The sequence below is a fragment of the Triticum urartu genome, chromosome 6A (genome assembly GCF_056163025.1).
Source record: "Triticum urartu cultivar PI428250 chromosome 6A, HENAU_Tu73, whole genome shotgun sequence".
NCBI classification, from domain to species: domain Eukaryota; kingdom Viridiplantae; phylum Streptophyta; class Magnoliopsida; order Poales; family Poaceae; genus Triticum; species Triticum urartu.
In genome coordinates this window covers 188,856,496-188,875,001 of record NC_141878.1, presented here as the reverse complement: position 1 = coordinate 188,875,001, position 18,506 = coordinate 188,856,496, and the positions used below count along the sequence as shown (strand labels likewise).

General features: G+C 45.4%; 1 protein-coding gene across 1 annotated transcript; it reads right to left on the bottom strand.

Moving 5' to 3' along the window:
- Positions 1-241: 241 nt before the first annotated feature.
- On the bottom strand, positions 242-2,304 carry LOC125517521 (gallate 1-beta-glucosyltransferase 84A23). Its single transcript, XM_048682723.2, has one exon. It carries the CDS (start codon positions 2,105-2,107, stop codon positions 626-628), a length of 1,482 nt encoding a protein of 493 aa, XP_048538680.1. The 5' UTR covers positions 2,108-2,304; the 3' UTR covers positions 242-625.
- Between the last annotated feature and the right edge of the window lie 16,202 nt (positions 2,305-18,506).

Sequence of the window (18,506 nt, the reverse complement as noted above, 5' to 3'; positions counted from 1 at the left end):
TTGCTGAAGCTTCTCTCACGTGGCCAGTTCATAGACACATCAGCACTACACTAGCTAGCAGATGTTACTCGCGTTCCCTAAACTGTATATACTGCGTGACATTTGTGGCAGTTCAGATGTCGTCCCCGAATCCAAAACACAGCGGTGCTACATTTACACGCTCGCTGGCGGCAATGGCGTCTTCGCTGGCGCAGGCATTTCACAGGAGCGGAGGGTTGCTAGCGCTTTAACGGCGCCAAAATTAGGCTCTTAATAACTAAATTTATTGACACTTAAATGAACACACTGAATTGTAGCCTGCCTGGCTCTCTGTATGACTGACAACAAACATAACAAGAGGATCAAAGAGAACAAAATATCATGCTACGAAGACTAGTACGTACAATTATTATTAGCTTCGGTTCTCGCGGCATCTTCAGACTCCAGTGCTAAGCTCCAAGACTCGCAACATCGCGTCAACGATGGACTTCAGTTGCTCATACCGATCGATGCTTCCGACTCTGTGTGCCAACGTAGGCGCCTGCCTGCGACAAAGTTGCTTCGATTGAGTAGTCTTGTGCGTGTCTCGCTTTTGAACTTCAGAAATCTCTGCACATTTCTTCACTGAAGATGGCCGAAATAATCCTTAGTTTCCACGTAGAGAAGATGAATCGAAACCTTGCTGCTCCGCAGCCACAAGGTCCTTATCTGCTCGTGCGCCAATGGTTCCCGCCACAACCTGGTCAACAAACGCCTGTACGTGGCGGTCCGACGACCCGCCGGCCGCCACGGCCGTCCTCGCCGCCGCGCACCACGCCCTGGCCTTCTCGAGCATCGCGCCGGCGTCCGGCCCGGCCACGACGTCCTCCACGGCGTCGCGCACGGCGTCCCTCCGCAGCGGCGTGCCGATGCGCACCCCCATCTTGAACTCCTCCACGAGGTACTTGGCGTCCGTGCACTGGTCGCCCCACTGCGGGAACGCCACCACGGGAAGCCCCGCCGCGAGCGTCTCCAGCGTGGAGTTCCAGCCGCAGTGCGTGAGGAAGCACGCCGTGGACGGGTGCGCCAGCACCAGGTCCTGCGGGCTCCACGGCACCACCATGCCGCGCCCGGCGACGGAGTCCAGGTACCCCTCGGGAAGCATCGCGCTGCAGTCCGGCCGAACCACCCACAGGAAGGGGCGGCCGGTGGACGCGAGCCCGTGCGCCATCTCGGCCAGCTCCTCGGCGGACAGCACCACGACGCTGCCGAGCGACGCGTACACGACGGAGCGCGGCGCCTGCGCGTCCAGCCACCCCACGCAGTCGTCCGCCGACTTGATCATGTCGCCCCGCACGGCGCCCTCCTCCTCCAGCTCCACGAGCGGGCCCACGGGGATGAGCGGCGGCGGCGGCGGCGAGATGCCCGGGAGCGCGTCCACCACCTCGGGCTCCAGCTCGTAGAAGGAGTTGACGAACACCCACGACGCCTTGTGGATGGTGCGGAACTGCTTCAGTATCGCGTCGGTGAGGAGCTTGTAGGGGTTGGACGGCAGCAGGAACGACGGCACGTCGGCGACGGACAGCGGCGGGAGGCCCGGGAGGTTGACCCGGGCGTCGAGGTCGTCCTCGGGCGGGAACTCCACGAGCCCGTGCACGTGGTGGTAGTAGAGCGAGAACACGGCGCACGACTGCACCCACAGCACCGCCGTGGGGATGCCGGCATCGTGGGCGACGTCGATCGCCCACGGGAGGAACGGGTTCCCGACGATGCACGTCACCGGCCGGCCCGCCTCCTCCTGGCGCCTCAGCAGCTCCGCGAACACCACGGGGCCGGTCGTCTCCAGGTGCCTCATCAGGTCGTCGAGGTCATTCCCGTCGAAATCGTCGTCCAAGAACTCGAACCGGATCCTTCCGCGGCCGAGCGGCACGCCGTCGCCGCCGGCCTCCACCCCGGAGGAGGCCGTGATCTTGCCTCCAACGTAGGAGGTGGAGGAGAAGGTGACGAGGAGGCCCTTGGCCGCGAAGCGCTTGGCGAGGCGGAGCATGGGGTTGACGTGGCCCTGGCCCGGGAAGCATATGAGGAGCAGGTGGGGCGCCGGCGACGTCGTCGCCGCCGCGGTGACCGCGACCGGAGCCTCCTCGCCCATGTCTGCCCGGCTGTGATCGATCTCCCGCGGGGGAAGAAAATAAATGTCGTCTTCTCTTCTTGCCCGATCCTGAGCTGGCCGATGCAGTGTGTGCGATAGCTGGGACTGATACGATGTGGGCCGACTTGTACTACTCTGTAGCTACCGCATTTATACGGAAATTGGTTCGGCGGTGACGTGTGCGATGTGGTCCGACGTGCCGTGACACACACACTGGGTGTCCTCGTCGTCTGCGGGTGCATCAGTTTTGTGCCGTCTGGGCGAAGCAGGAGGGGCCAAGTTGACCTCTGGCTCTCCCAACGTATGTATGGTGGTAATTATTTTCCTTTTACGAGATGCTGTACAGCAAGAATTTGACCTGGATAAAATAACACTCCTTTTTTTTGCGAGGGAGATAAAATAACACTCCGGGGAGACAGCTCGGTGCGTGTGACGGCATAAAATACGTATGGCTGATCGGGTGGGGTGATGCAATCTATGGCTGTAACCTAAAATATATGGCTTAATAAGAAGTCAGACCTAGGAGCGAGGTTAGAACGAGTACATTACGATTTTGGACGTTGAGCGAGCGCAATTCAAAATGGGGACAACCCATCCATCAATGGATATCATGGTTTATCATTTTGTGGGAAGTTGGGGCTATCAAGTCGGCTGCGCACGTTACTTGTGCACCACATGTTGGTTACCCTGTTTTGCGCCACATTTTGAGTGCCCTTACGCGGGCTTTCCTTTTTTGCGAGGGCATGCGCGTGAACCATTGGCTTTTGTATGATACACAAGCTACCACCAGCACCAGCAATTTTGCGTCGTAGGAATACGATCCGAAAATGACTTGTGTCGGTTTAGCCGCTCCCAAGAAATACATGAGTATGCATGTGATGCATCTTTGCCAGAATAAATCGGCCCAACAGATCTTTTGTGTGCCGGCACTCGTCTCCTGTGTGGATGCGGTGGGCATATGGCCACGTGGTCGCACTTGTTCACCGATAGTAACTCGCACCCGCGCTACTGCGGCTGCGGGGGAGCTGCACCCCAAAAGAGAACACGAGACCTATACTCGTAAAAAATATACTACGTACTACAGTACATGTACATGGCTAGCTTTGCCCGCTTCTTGCACAAGCCAAGTGCACAAATCCGGGGATCGCTCTCGCTCTGCTTTGCGGCCATGCGGGTCCATCTCGTGGTGAGCCCAGCAATGACGCACACCCACCCCCAGGGCTTTGGCCGGTAGCCACTGAGGTACTCTACCTCTTCGTAGGTTCCTTGGCCGGTCCGAGGACTCCTCGCCGAGGTACCTGACCTGCCTCACGCTTCGTCGCGGTACATGCTTGTCCGTTTCGGCAGCGACGACGGCTACGAGCTCGCGTGCCGATTCTGGAACGCACCGCACGCGGTACATGCCACACACACCGGGAGTTTTGCTTGCCGTCTGGGCGAAGCAGGAGGGGCCACGTTGGCCTCTGTGGCTCTCCCCGCGGAGTATGGTGGTGTGGCACACATATTCATTGTACAGAAACAAGATTTTTGCTCGGGGGACAACTCGGTGCATGTGACAGATAAAATATGGCTTATCGGGGCATCTAATGGTAGCTGTAACGCAAATTAAGAAGGCAGACCTAGGGAACATTGGGCGTTGACTGTGATTCCAACAAAATAAAAGGGGACGCCTAAAATGGGCATTGGGCTTTGGCTCCTCGCTCAAACTCCTGGGGAGCGCTTTGGCAAGTGACTTCGGGCATCTTCAACGACAACCAGCAAAAAAATTCGGCATTCCTCCGCACACATGAATACGGGAGGTCAGCATCCAATGATAACCGTACACATTTTAACAACATTTCAACTAACCGGACGGAATTCAATCAAAGACGGCCGGATTTCATATAAACATGACGAATTTTATACAAATATAGTGGAATTTCATTATTTCGAACGTCTAGAATAAAAAAAATAAAGACTCAACCCTAAACTATCCTACAGCGGTGGCATCCGTCGTCCAAGCCCGTGTCATCCTCCATCCGTCGTTTTTATGACCACTTGCGATAAGACCGATGAAGTAAAGGTGTGTCCTCCGACGAGGAAAAGTAGAACATCGGAGACGGACCGGCCCACATGGGACACAAGGCACCGCCGCCTCCCGTGGCCTACTCATCCTCGAAGGCAGGGTCAGGCCCGCAAAATCCGTGGCCCTATGCGAAACTAAAAAATAAGCCCTATCTTACAAAAATACACTAGCGAGCAATTATAATGTACTTCCTCTGTAAAGAAATATAAGAGCATTTAGATCATTACTTTTGTGATCAAAACACTCTTACTCCTATGTTTCTTTATGAAGGGAGTATATGATATAGTGTCTACTACGTAACAATTGGATATATAAAAAATCAAACCTATTTAACAGGTACTCCCGGTCGCATAACATTTATTTGAACAACAATCTCTTCCTCATGATGGCTCTGTATTATTGAAACACAAAATACAAAAGATAAATAAAATAAAATTGAAGTGATACAACAGCAGTCAGCAGATATCAATTGAAGATTACGTGTCAATATTTGGCAATTAGACAAACCGTCTAACTCACCTAGTCTTGTGTCCTGTCCGGATGAACTGCTATATTATGATCTTTAATCAAGAAGGTAAGAACCGATCTCTAACAAAGTAAGGATCCTTGCCAAAAGTCAATTAGGATTAGGAAGTACTTTCCTTCGTTCCAAAATAAGTGTCTTAAATTTAATACAAATTTGTATTAAATTTAAGACACTTATTTTGGAACGAAGGAAATAGAAGTATAAGTCTGTAAGAGCAAAGTTAATCAGAAGGACAAACCAGCGGCAGCCCACAGGAGCAGTTAAACACTTAAACTAGGGCCTGGACCATGCAAGTATTTATGAATTGTTTAGCTCCTGCCGGTATCAAATAAAGACAGAGATAATCCTCCACAATGGATCCTACACATGATCTCACATCACTAGCGCGGCGAGAGGAACATGTTATGTTGATCTACCTGTCTTGGCAGATGGCGAGAGGAACATATTCATCAGAGTTTTAGACCAAGTTAATCGAAACTTGGAAGGTTCGTTGCTCCGCATGTCGCCGTGTTGCCCGCCGCTAGCTCTGGATGCGATGCGATAGATTTTGATCTGATCTGGATGCGTCGTTCTCGCCTACCCATTTCCTTTGGATGTGATCGATCCCATGGTTTCTGATTGAGGTATCGCATCGAGCAGCGGCATCACGCCGAGTCGCGTGGAAACGACAGGCACCAGTGGCCCAGCCATGCGCGACCCAGTGCCCACGAGAAAATATACATAGGCCGGGAGCAACTAGTTAACGAGCGCTCCTTCGGGAGCCTCGCAACGATCATCGTCACTTGGCGTGCTCTCAGCCATTCGTCACGTGTCGCGCTTTGGACGCTTTCTTCGGGTTTTTTTTATTTTATTTTTCCGCACGCGTTTTCGGTTTTTGAAACGGTTTTTTTCTCGGGTTTTTTCAACATTTTCGTTTTCCCCCGGTCTTTCTTAGCTTTTCGATCAAAAAATTGAAATCTTTTTTTCGTGAAAAACGTGTTTTTTTCCTTTCACGAAAGTCACGGTTTTTCTTCCGCGAGAGGTACGGTTGTACTTCAGCGAGAGTCACGGCCGTGCCTTTCGGAAACGAAAAAAAACGCGTTTTTTGTTTTTTTTTCTTTCGTGAGAGTCACGGTTTTGTTTCCGCGAGAGGCACGGTTGTGCTTTCACGAGAGTCACGGCCGTGCCTCTCGAAAAGGGAAAAATAAAACGTGTTTTCTGTTTTTTTCTTTCGTGAGAGTCACGATTTTCCTTCCGCGAGAGACGGTTGTGCTTACGCGAAAGTCACGGCCGTGCCTCTCGGAAAGAGAAAAAAATACGCGTTTCTGTTTTTTTTTCTTTCGCGGGAGTCACGGTTTTGCTTTCGCGAGAGGCACGGTTGTGCTTTCGCGAGAGTCACGGCCGTGCCTCTCGGAAATGGAAAAAAACGCGTTTTCTGTTTTTTTTCCTTACACGAGAGTCACAGTTTTGCTTTCACGAGAGGCACGGTTGTGATTTTGCGAGAGGTACGGGCGTGCCTCTTTCGGAAAGGGAAAAAACCGGGCTCCCGATTCGGTTTTTTTGCCTGGTTTTTTTCGTGAAAAAAAAGTTCGTCAAAACCTATCAACATGAGATCTAGTTTTGAAGATCTTGACGCGAGGAATCCAATGGTGAAAACGGTTCGAGATTTGGACGCACGGTTTAAGAGATAAAACGTTTTGAATAAACGGATCTACGAAAAAAGGGAAAACTCTCAGGTTGTGACAAGTGGCGCGCTGCATGTGCGCCACTTGTCGCGACCTGGGAAAGTGGAGTGTTCTTTGCAACGAGTACTCCATAATTAGTGATTTCGACATAGGCTTAGATAAAAATTCGGGGCCACTAAATTTTATGGGCCCTGTGCGGGCCGCACACTTTGCACAACTATGGACCCGACCCTGTTCGGAGGAGTCCGCGACCTGTCCGTCGCTAGTGGCCGTGAGGTCCACGATGAAAATGATGACGCCGACGCTATCTTCGTTCCACCGGGCCGGCTAATGGTCGTCGGCGGCGCATAGGAGGCGCAGCTGGCGTTGTTCTTCTCAGTGATCGCCTGCAGCTGCGCCTCCGCGGCGATCGCTTCGTGGCGAGCGGTGGCTTGTGCATGGACGTCATCGTAGATGGCACGCTGCTCCACGATGAAGTTGGGGTTCGCTGTAGATCTGCCCTCAATCCACGGCCTCCTTGCTCGCCCACTCGCCGTAGATCTAGCCCTCCGCCCGTCGGTGCTGCTCCAGGAGAAACAGGTTGCACCGTCCTCATGCGCCCACTAGAACGCCAACAGAGGCACCGCCACAAGCTGCACATCTGCCATGGCGGCATTGTAGTGTGTCTACACCTACTCCATGGTGAAGTCAACGTGCATAGGAAGCATGGGACCCGGGGTAGTGTCCTCGGAGCCAGTCTCCATCGTGGTCTCGTCCTCGTCGTTGGAGACCTCGGGCGAGCTGGCCGACAAGCGGACCTCGATCCGCCTTGCAAGGCGGCTCTGCCTGGCGGTGGCCAGGGCGGCCACACCGTGCTTCATCTCCGTGGAAAGGCTCTCCCATAGAATTCGCCGCCTGCAGTCATGGCGGATGCAATGCAAGGAAGGAGGATGAGGAGGGGCTTGTGTTATGGTGTGGAGTTAGCCGGGTGTGATCGTCTTTATATAGCGGATTTCTGAGAGGCGAGGTGTTCGGGTGTGTCAATACGTGACGTTGGAATGGGTTTCTCGGCCGGCGAGCCTGCTTAATGGCGGCATACGAACGGACAATGACGTTGAATATGTGTGGTAGATATCAGTCCCGTCCCATTCAATGACGCGGTCTCCGGCATTGAACATGCGCAGACACCGAAGACGCTTCGCGGGTGGCATCCTCGGCCGGTGCGCCGCTTCAATGACGGAGGTAGTGAGAGGTCGCGTCTGCCCTGAGCCGTCTTCAATGTTGAGCGGCGCGCTCTACAGCGATGTGGATGCGGACAGCTGGCGCTAGGCGGGAAAGTGTGCAGACGGGGGAGGAGGGGTTTTGGTGGGCCAGGGTGGTCAGAAGAGGCGTAGGATCGGTCCGGACTCCCGCAAAGCCCCCCCCCCCCCCGCGCGTTTGTGGGAGAAATCTCTTTCGGTCTGCCCTGCAAATCGATACAGGCCCGCGTTGGATGGCTTCCGCTGTCCGAACAACGCCTCTGGACGCACGCCGAAGGTTTGCGGGGCGGTGTTGGAGATGCCCTTATAGGGATGGCATTTTATTTTCATCATTTACATTTACATTTTTATTATAAAAGGTCTTGTGTGTATTGGCCGCACACTTTATATTGCCTCATCTTATTTTTCTCTTAGGTTAGCATAAACACATGAATGAGAGTTTTCTTATTTTTCTTAGATATAACCTTAGGCAAGGCCTGCCGGCTGCAGTGCAAAGCTGGTGCGGCTCTATGGCGCCGCGACGCGTGGTGATGACCTACAAGTGTAGGGAATCTATTGTAGTCCTTTCGATAAGTAAGAGTGTCAAACCCAACGAGGAGCAGAAGGAAATGATAAGCAGTTTTCAGTAAGGTATTTTCTGTAAGCACTGAAATTATCGGTAACACATAGTTATGTGATAAGGTAATTTGTAACGGGTAACAAGTAATAAAAGTAAATAAGATGTAGCAAGATGGCTCAATCCTTTTTGTAGCAAAGGACAAGCCTGGACAAACTCTTATATAAAGGAAAACGCTCCCGAGGACACATGAGAATTATCGTCAAGGTAGTTTTCATCACGTTCATATGATTCACATTCGGTACTTTGATAATTTGAAATGTGGGTGGGCCGATACTTGGGTACTGCCCTTCCTTGGACAAACATCCCATTTATGATTAACCCCTATTGCAAGCATCTGCAACTATAAAAGAAGTATTAAGGTAAACCTAACCATAGCATGAAACATATGGATCCAAATTAGCCCCTTACAAAGCAACTCATAAACTAGGGTTTAAGCTTCTGTCACTCTAGCAACCCATCATCTACTTATTACTTCCCAATCCCTTCCTCTAGGCCCAAACAATGGTGAAGTGTCATGTAGTCGACGTTCACATGACACCACTAGAGGAAAGACAATATACATCTCATCAAAATATCGAACGAATACCAAATTCACATGACTACTTATAGCAAGACTTCTCCCATGTCCTCAGGAGCAAATGTAACTACTCACAAATCATATTCATGTTCATAATCAGAGGGGTATTAATATGCATAAAGGATCTAAACATATGATCTTCCACCGAATAAACCAACTAGCATCAACTACAAGGAGTAATCAACACTACTAGCAACCCACAGGTACCAATCTGAGGCTTTGGGATAAAGATTGGATACAAGAGAGGAACTAGGGTTTGAGATGAGATGGTGCTAGTGAAGATGTTGATGGAGATTGACCCCCTCCTGATGAGAGGATCGTTGGTGATGATGATGGTGATGATTTCCCCCTCCCGGAGGGAAGTTTCCCCCGTAGAACAGCTCCGCCAGAGCCCTAGATTGGTCCCGCCAAGGTTCCGCCTTGTGGCGGCGGAGTTTTGTCCCATGAGCTAGCTTATGATTTTTTCCTCGACAAAAGACCTCATATAGCAGAAGATGGGCATCAGAGGGCTGCCAGGAGGCCCACGAGGCAGGGGGCGCGCCCAGGGGGTAGGGCGCGCTCCCCACCCTCGTGGATGGTGGGTAGCCCCCCTCTGTTACTTCTTTCGTCCACTATTTTTTATATATTCTGAAACGTGCTCCCGTGAAGTTTCAGGACTTTTGGAGTTGTGCAGAATAGGTCTCTAATATTTGCTCCTTTTCCAGCCCAGAATTCCAGTTGTCGGCATTCCCCCTCTTCATGTAAATCTTGTAAAATAAGAGAGAATATGCATAAGTATTATGATATAATGTGTAATAACAGCCCATAATGCAATAAATATCGATATAAAAGCATGATGCAAAATGGATGTATCAACTCCCCCAAGCTTAGACCTCGCTTGTCCTCAAGTGGAAGCTGAGATCGAAAATATGTCCACATGTTTAACGATAGAGGTGTCGATAAAATAAAATACGGACATGAGGGCATCATGATCATTCTTAGAACGGCAACATATACATATATTGTCATATGATCTCTTATGCTAAAGTAACAATTCATTCACAGTTTCAAGTATGAATTAGAAACTTCATTGAAAACTAACAAACTATAATTGCAGTCATTGAAGCAATTGCAATTTATCATAACATAGGAAAGAGTCAATAGAAGAGCTTTTCAGCAAGTCCACATACTCAACCATCATTTAGTCTTTCACAATGCTAACACTCACGCAATATTTATGGTTATGAAGTTTTAGTCGGACACAGAGAAAGATAGGGGCTTATAGTTTTGCCTCCCAACCTTTTACCTCAAGGGTAATGTCAACAATAATAGTTCATGAAAACTCACATCCAATTAGCTATATATATCAAGATCTTTCCAATACATTATGCTTGCCAAAAGATAAAATGTAAAAAGGAAAAGGTGAAGATCACCATGACTCTTGTATGAAGTATAAGACAAGAATAAAAGATAGGCCCTTTGCAGAGGGAAGCAGAGGTTGTCATGTGCTTTTATGGTTGGATGCACAAAATCTTAATGCGAAAGAACGTCACTTTATATTGCCACTTGTGATATGGACCTTTATTATGCAGTCCGTCGCTTTTATTCCTTCCACATCACAAGATCGTACAAAGCTTATTTTCTCCACACTAATAAGTCATACATATTTAGAGAGCAATTTTTATTGCTTGCAACGATGAAAACTTACTTGAAGGATCTTACTCAATCCATAGGTAGATATGGTGGACTCTCATGGCAAAATTGGGTTTAAGGATATTTGGAAGCACAAGTAGTATCTCTACTTGGTGCAAAGAATTTGGCTAGCATGAGAGGGAAAGGCAAGCTCAACATGTTGGATGATCCATGACAATATAATTTATTTCAGATGTAAGAAAACATAACCCATTACGTTGTCTTCCTTGTCCAACGTCAACTCTTTAGCATGTCATGTTTTGATGAGTTCTCATATTCATAAAAGATGTCCAAGATAGTATATTTATATGTGAAAACCTCTCTTTCTTTATTACTTCCTATTAATTGCAACTATGACCAAAACTATGTTTGTCAACTCTCAACAACTTTTACTCATCATAGTTTTTATATGTGAAGTCATTACTCTCCATAATATCCATATGATCTCTTTATTTCTTTTTATTCTTTCTATTTTATTTTATTCCCTCGAGATCATATCAAGATAATCAAGCCCTTGACTCAACACTAATATTTATTATATATAGCTAATGGACTCGATTACATAGAAGGATCATAAAGCAAAACTCAAAACTAGATCATACCAAAACTTTATTCTACTAGATCAAGATATTACCAAAAGGTTCGAACTAAGAAAAAAAGTAAAGATAAAAGTGTGATGGTGATACGATACCGGGGCACTCCCCCAAGCTTGGCAGTTGCCAAGGGGAGTGCCATACCCATGTGTTTATGTCTCCTTCCTCGGAGGTGGTGATGATGGAGTTGTTGATGATGTAGGCTTGTCGTCCATCTTCCAAGGCATAGGCTCACCATCATAGAAGGATGATCAAGTCTCCGGGATCCTCGAATGTGCAACCAAACTCATCCTCTTGAATCTATATTCATACTCACAGTTTTGGTTTTGCAGGTCATAGATCTGGGCTTGGAGATGCTCGATTTTCTCGTGAAGCTTGAAGATGGTCTCTCCGATGTTTCTGGCATCTAGCTTGGCGGTGTTGGTGAACTCCGTGATCATTATGTGGTTGGTGTCGAGTCCACGTTCCACCATCTCCTGGCACTTTAAAACTTGTTGCTCCATTGCTTCGAGTCTTGTCTCCACGCTTCCGGTCCTCCTTGGTCCCTCAACATCGCGGATGTGTAGAAACCCCTCACGCATCTCAATGGTTTGAGGGTGTTGCAGCACCTCCGCGAGGTAGGGGTTGATGACCTTCTCGAAGAACTTGTCCTTGGGGGCACTTGAAGATGCCATGGCGATCTAGATCGGTCAGAAAAATAGCTCGAAACAAAGACAGAAGATATTTGCGTGATACGGTGGTCAAAACCTTCGGGAGATTATATAATGAATTTTTACCGACCGAAAGAAGTATCGTGCAAGAAAACGAAGTCAGAGAGCACACGACGTGCCCACGAGGCAGGGGGCACGCCCTCCACCCTCGTGGAATCCTCGTGTCCTTCCCGGATTGCTTCTTATTTTCCTATTTTTAAAATATTCCACAACGGAGAAAAATTGCTATTAGAACTGTTTTGGAGTCGGTTTACTTACCGTACCTCATACCTATTCCTTTTTGGAGTCTGAAATGTTCTGGAAAGTGTCCTTTATGTATTACTCCGGGGTTACGGTTTCAATAACATTAGTTTCAACATTTATAGGATTGATATAATGTTTGATTCTTTGACCATTCACCACCCTCGGATCTGTGCCTTCGAAGTTGTTGATTTTTATGGCACCGGAACGATAGACCCCCTCGATAATGTAAGGACCTTCCCATTTAGAGAGGAGTTTGCCTGCAAAAAAAATCTTAAAAGAGAGTTGTATAGCAATACATAATCACCTACATTAAACTCACACTTTTGTATCCTTTTGTCATGCCATCTTTTAACTTTTTCTTTAAACAGTTTGGCATTCTCATAGGCCTGGGTTCTCCATTCATCAAGGGAGCTAATGTCAAAACGCCTCTTCTCACCGGCAAGTTTGAAATCATAATTGAGTTCTTTAATGGCCTAATATGCCTTATGTTCTAGTTCGAGAGGTAAGTGACATGCTTTTCCATAAATCATTTTATACGGAGACATACCCATAGAATTTTTATATGCAGTTCTATAGGCCCATAATGCATCATCAAGTTTCTTGGACCAATTCTTTCTAGATCTATTAACAGTCTTTTGCAAAATTAATTTAAGTTCTCTATTGCTCAATTCTACTTGACCACTAGATTGTGGGTGATAAGGAGATGCAATTCTATGACTAACATCATATTTAGCAAGCATTTTACGAAAGCACCATGAATAAAATGTGAACCGCCATCAGTCATTAAATATCTAGGGACTCCAAACCTCGAAAAAATATCTTATTTAAGAATATTAATAGAGGTGTTATGATCTGCACTACTAGTTGGAATAGCTTCTACCCACTTAGTAACGTAATCAATAGCAACTACAATATGTGTATACCCATTAGAGGAAGGAAACGGTCCCATATAATCAAAGCCCCAAACATCAAATGGTTCAATAACAAGTGAATAATTCATAGACATTTCTTGACGTCTACTAATATTACCAATTCTTTGACATTCATCACAAGACAAAACAAACTTACGGGCATCCTTGAAGAGAGTAGGCCAATAAAAACCGGATTGCAGTACCTTATGTGCAGTTCTATCTCCAGCATGGTGTCCTCCATAAGCCTTAGAGTGACACTTGCGTAGGATCTGTTCCTGTTCATGCTCAGGTACACAATGTCGAATAACACCATCTACTCCTTCTTTATAAAGGTGTGGGTCATCCCAAAAGTAATGTCTTAAGTCATAGAAGAACTTTTTCTTTTGCTGGTATGTGAAACTAGGTGGTATAAATTTAGCAACAATGTAATTAGCATAATCAGCATACCATGGAGCAGTACGAGAGGCATTTATGACAGCTAATTGTTTATCAGGAAAGCTATCATCAATAGGTAGTGGGTCATCAAGAACATTCTCTAACCTAGACAAGTTGTCTGCAACGGGGTTCTTAGCTCCCTTTCTATCAATAATATGCAAATCAAATTCTTGAAGCAAGAGAACCCATTTAATAAGTCTAGGTTTATCATCTTTCTTTTCCATAAGATATTTAATAGCAGGAAGATCAGTGTGAACAGTTACTTTAGAATCAACAACATAAGGCCTGAACTTATCACAAGCAAATACAACTGCTAAAAATTATTTTTCAGTAGTAGCATAATTTCTTTGGGCACTGTCTAGAGTTTTACTAGCATATTGGATAACATTTAATTTCTTATCAACCCTTTGTCCTAAAGCAGCCCCTACAGCATAATCACTAGCATCACACATAATTTCAAATGGTAAATTCTAATCAGGAGGCTAAATAAATAGGTGCAGAAATCAAAACTTTCTTAAGTATTTCAAATGCTTCTACACAATCATCATCAAAGATAAAAGGAACATCTTTTTGTAAGAGATTAGTCAGAGGCCTAGAAATTTTAGAGAAGTCCTTAATGAACCTACTATAAAAACCGGCATGACCAAGGAAACTTCGTATACCTTTGATGTCCTTAGGACACGACATCTTTTCAATAGCATCAACTTTAGCTTTATCAACTTCAATACCTCTTTCAGAAATTTTATGCCCCAAGAGAATACCTTCATTAACCATAAAGTGGCACTTCTCCCAATTCAAGGCAAGATTAGTTTCTTCACATCTAAAGTGAACCTTTCAGAAACTCGATCAAGGTTGCCTAAGAAATCATCAAAAGAAGTTCCATATACAGAAAAATCATCCATGGATACCTCAACAATCTTTTCACAAAAGTCAGAGAATATAGCAGTCATACATCTTTGAAAGGTAGCAGGTGCATTGCATAAACCAAAAGGCATACATCTATAAGCAAAGGTACCGAATGGGCAAGTAAAAGTTGTCTTTTCTTGATCCTCTTTTGACACGGGTATTTGAGAGAAACCAGAATAACCATCTAGAAAGCAAAAATGTGTATGTTTGGATAATCTTTCTAGCATTTAATCGATAAAAGGTAAAGGGTAATGATCCTTTTAATAGCTTTATTTAATTTGTGGAAATCAATTACAATTCTATAACCTGTAACAATTCTTTGTGGGATCAATTCATCTTTATCATTAGGAACAACAGTAATACCTTCCTTCTTAGGGACACAATGGACATGACTTACCCACTGACTATCAGCAACGGGATAAATTATACCTGCCTCCAGAAACTTTAGTATTTCTTTTCTTAGCACTTCTTTCATCTTAGGATTTAACCGTCGTTGGTGATTAACAACCGGTTTCGCATCTTTCTCCAATTTTATTTTGTGCTGGCATAGAGTGGGACTAATGCCCTTAAGATCATCAAGAGTATATCCAATAGCAGCACGGTGCTTCTTCAGAGTTTTCAACAATTTCTTTTCTTCATGCTCTGAAAGGTTAGCACTAATAATAACAGGATATATATCTTTCTCATCAAGATAAGCATATTTAAGAGTATCAGGTAAAGGTTTAAGCTCAAACACAAGATCACCCTTGGGTGGAGGAGGATCCCCTAGAATTTCAACAGGTAAGTTGTGTTTCAAAATAGGTCCCTGTTTAAAGAATACTTCCTCTATTTCCCTTCTTTCATTCATAAACATATCATTTTCATGGTCGAGCAAATATTGTTCTAAAGGATCACTAGGAGGCACGGCAATAGAAGCAAGTCCAATAATTTCATCTTTACTAGGCAATTCTTTATCATGGGGTTGTCTACGAAGTTTAGCAAAATTAAACTCATGAGACATATCCCCCAAACCAATAGTAACAACATCCTTTTTGCAATCTATCTTAGCATTAACAGTATTCAAGAAGGGTCTACCAAATATAATGGGACAAAATTTATCTTGTGGGGAACCAAGAATAAGAAAATCAGCAGGATATTTAACTTTCCCACACAAGACTTCAACATCTCTAACAATCCCAACTGGTGAAATAGTGTCTCTATTGGCAAGCTTAATTGTAACATCTATTTCCTCTATCTCAACAAGTGCAATATCATGCATAATTTCTTTATATAAGGAATGAGGTATTGCACTTGCACTAACACCCATATCACATAAGCCATGGTAGCAATGATCTCTTACTTTAACAGAAATAACATGCATGCCTACAATAGATCTATGTTTATTTTTAGTATCGGGTCTAGCAATTCTAGCAGCTTCATCATAGAAGTAAATAACATGCCCATCAATATTATCAGCCAAGAGATCTTTAACCATAGCAATACTAGGTTCAACTTTAATTTGCTTAGAGGGAATAGGTGTTCTAGTATTAGTCTTACGAACCATAGTTGAAGCTTTAGCATGATCCTTTATTCTAACAGGGAAAGGTGGTTTCTCAATATAAGCAGTAGGAACAACAGTATCATTATAAGTGATAGTCTTTTCTTCAACTTTAATAGGTGCAACTACTTTTACTTCAATGGGAGGATTATATTTAAACCACTTCTCCTTAGGGAGATCAACATGAGTAGCAAAGGATTCGCAGAAATAAGCTACTATCTCAGAGTCAAGTCCATATTTAGTGCTAAATTCACGGAAAGCATCGGTATCCATAAAAGATTTAACACAATCAAACTTAGGTATTATACCTGACTCCTTACCTTCGTCGAGATCTCAATATTCAGAGTTGCGTTTAATTCTTTCTAATAAATCTCATTTGAATTCAATAGCCTTCATCATAAAAGAGCGAGTACAAGAAGTATCGAGCATGGAGCGATTAGAGAAAGCCAAGCATAGAAATTCTGAATAATAATTTCTCTTGAGAGCTCATGATTGGGGCATGAATATAACATTGACTTAAGCCTCCCCCAAGCTTGAGCGATGATTTCTCCTTCACGAGGCCAAAAATTATATATATAATTACGATCACGATGAACAAGATGCATAGGATAAAACTTCCAATGAAATTCCAATTTCAATCGGTTGTAGTTCCATGATCCCATATCATCACATAGCCTAAACCATGTCAATGCCTTTCCCTTCAAAGACAAATGGAAGACCTTCTTCTTGATAACATCCTCGGGCATACCTGCAACCTTAAATAATCCACAAACTTTATCCACATAGATTAGGTGCAAATCGGGATGTAATGTTCCATCACCTGTAAAAGGATTAGCTAGCAGTTTCTCTATCATACCTGAAGGAATTTCAAAGTAAATATTTTCAGTAGGTTTAGTAGGTTGATGAGAAACTCTTTGCTCTACTGGTCGGGGTGAATATACCTCGAACAAGCCCCTCAAAGGATTATGTTCCATAGTAATAAGTGACAATAAATTTCAGCACACTATATAAATTTTTCCTTACCAAATTCCACCTACCAAAGGCGCTTCACTCCCCGGCAACGGCGCCAGAAAAGAGTCTTGATGACCCACAAGTGTAGGGGATCTATCGTAGTACTTTCGATAAGTAAGAGTGTCGAACCCAACGAGGAGCAGAAGGAAATGATAAGCAGTTTTCAGTAAGGTATTCTCTGCAAGCAATGAAATTATCGGTAACGGATAGTTTTGTGATAAGGTAATTTGTAACGGGTAACGAGTAATAAAAGTAAATAAGGTGCAGCAAGATGGCCCAATCCTTTTTGTAGCGAAGGACAAGCCTGGACAAACTCCTATATAAAGGAAAACGCTCCCAAGGACACATGGGAATTATCGTCAAGCTAGTTTTCATCACGTTCATATGATTCGCGTTCGGTACTTTGATAATTTGATATGTGGCTGGACTGGTGCTTGGGTACTGCCCTTCCTTGGACAAGCATCCCACTTATGATTAACCCCTATTGCAAGCATCCACAACTACAAAAAGAAGTATTAAGGTAAACCTAACCATAGCATGAAACATATGGATCCAAATCAGCCCCTTACAAAGCAACTCATAAACTTGGGTTTAAGCTTCTGTCACTCTAGCAACCCATCATCTACTTATTACTTCCCAATGTCTTCCTCTAGGCCCAAACAATGGTGAAGTGTCATGTAGTCGACGTTCACATGACACCACTATAGGAAAGACAACATACATCTCATCAAAATATCGAACGAATACCAAATTCACATGACTACTTATAGCAAGACTTCTCCCATGTCCTCAGGAACAAACGTAACTACTGATAAATCATATTCATGTTCATAATCAGAGGGGTATTAATATGCATAAAGGATCTGAACATATGATCTTCCACCGAATAAACCAACTAGCATCAACTACAAGGAGTAATCAACACTACTAGCAACCCACATGTACCAATCCGAGGCTTTGGGACAAAGATTGGATACAAGAGATGAACTAGGATTTGAGATGAGATGGTGCTGGTGAAGATGTTGATGGAGATTGCCCCCCTCCCGATGAGAGGATCGTTGGTGATGACGATGGTGATGATTTCCCCCTCCCGGAGGGAAGTTTCCCCGGTAGAACAGCTCCGCCGGAGCCCTAGATTGGTTTCGCCAAGGTTCCTCCTCGTGGCGGCGGAGTTTCGTCCCGTGAGCTAGCTTATGATTTTTTTTCCTCGACAAAAGACCTCATATAGCAGAAGATGGGCATCAGAGGGCTGCCAGGGGGCCCACGAGGCAAGGGGGCGCCCAGGGGGTAGGGCGCGCCCCACCCTTGTGGATGGTGGGTGGCCCCCCTCTGGTACTTCTTTCGCCCAATATTTTTTATATATTCTGAAACATGCTCCCGTGAAGTTTCAGGAGTTTTGGAGTTGTGCAGAATAGGTCTCTAATATTTGCTCCTTTTCTAGCCTAGAATTTCAGCTGCCGGCATTCCCCCTCTTCATGTAAACCTTGTAAAATAAGAGAGAATAGGCATAAGTATTATGATATAATGTGTAATAACAGCCCATAATGCAATAAATATCGATGTAAAAGCATGATGCAAAATGGACGTATCATGTGGCAGCTGGGCGCAGGAGCCAGTCGCCCGCTACTGCATCGTCTTGTGGTTCCAGAGCAATGGTGGGCCAGGAGACAGCTGCAGAGCAGTCGTCACAGGG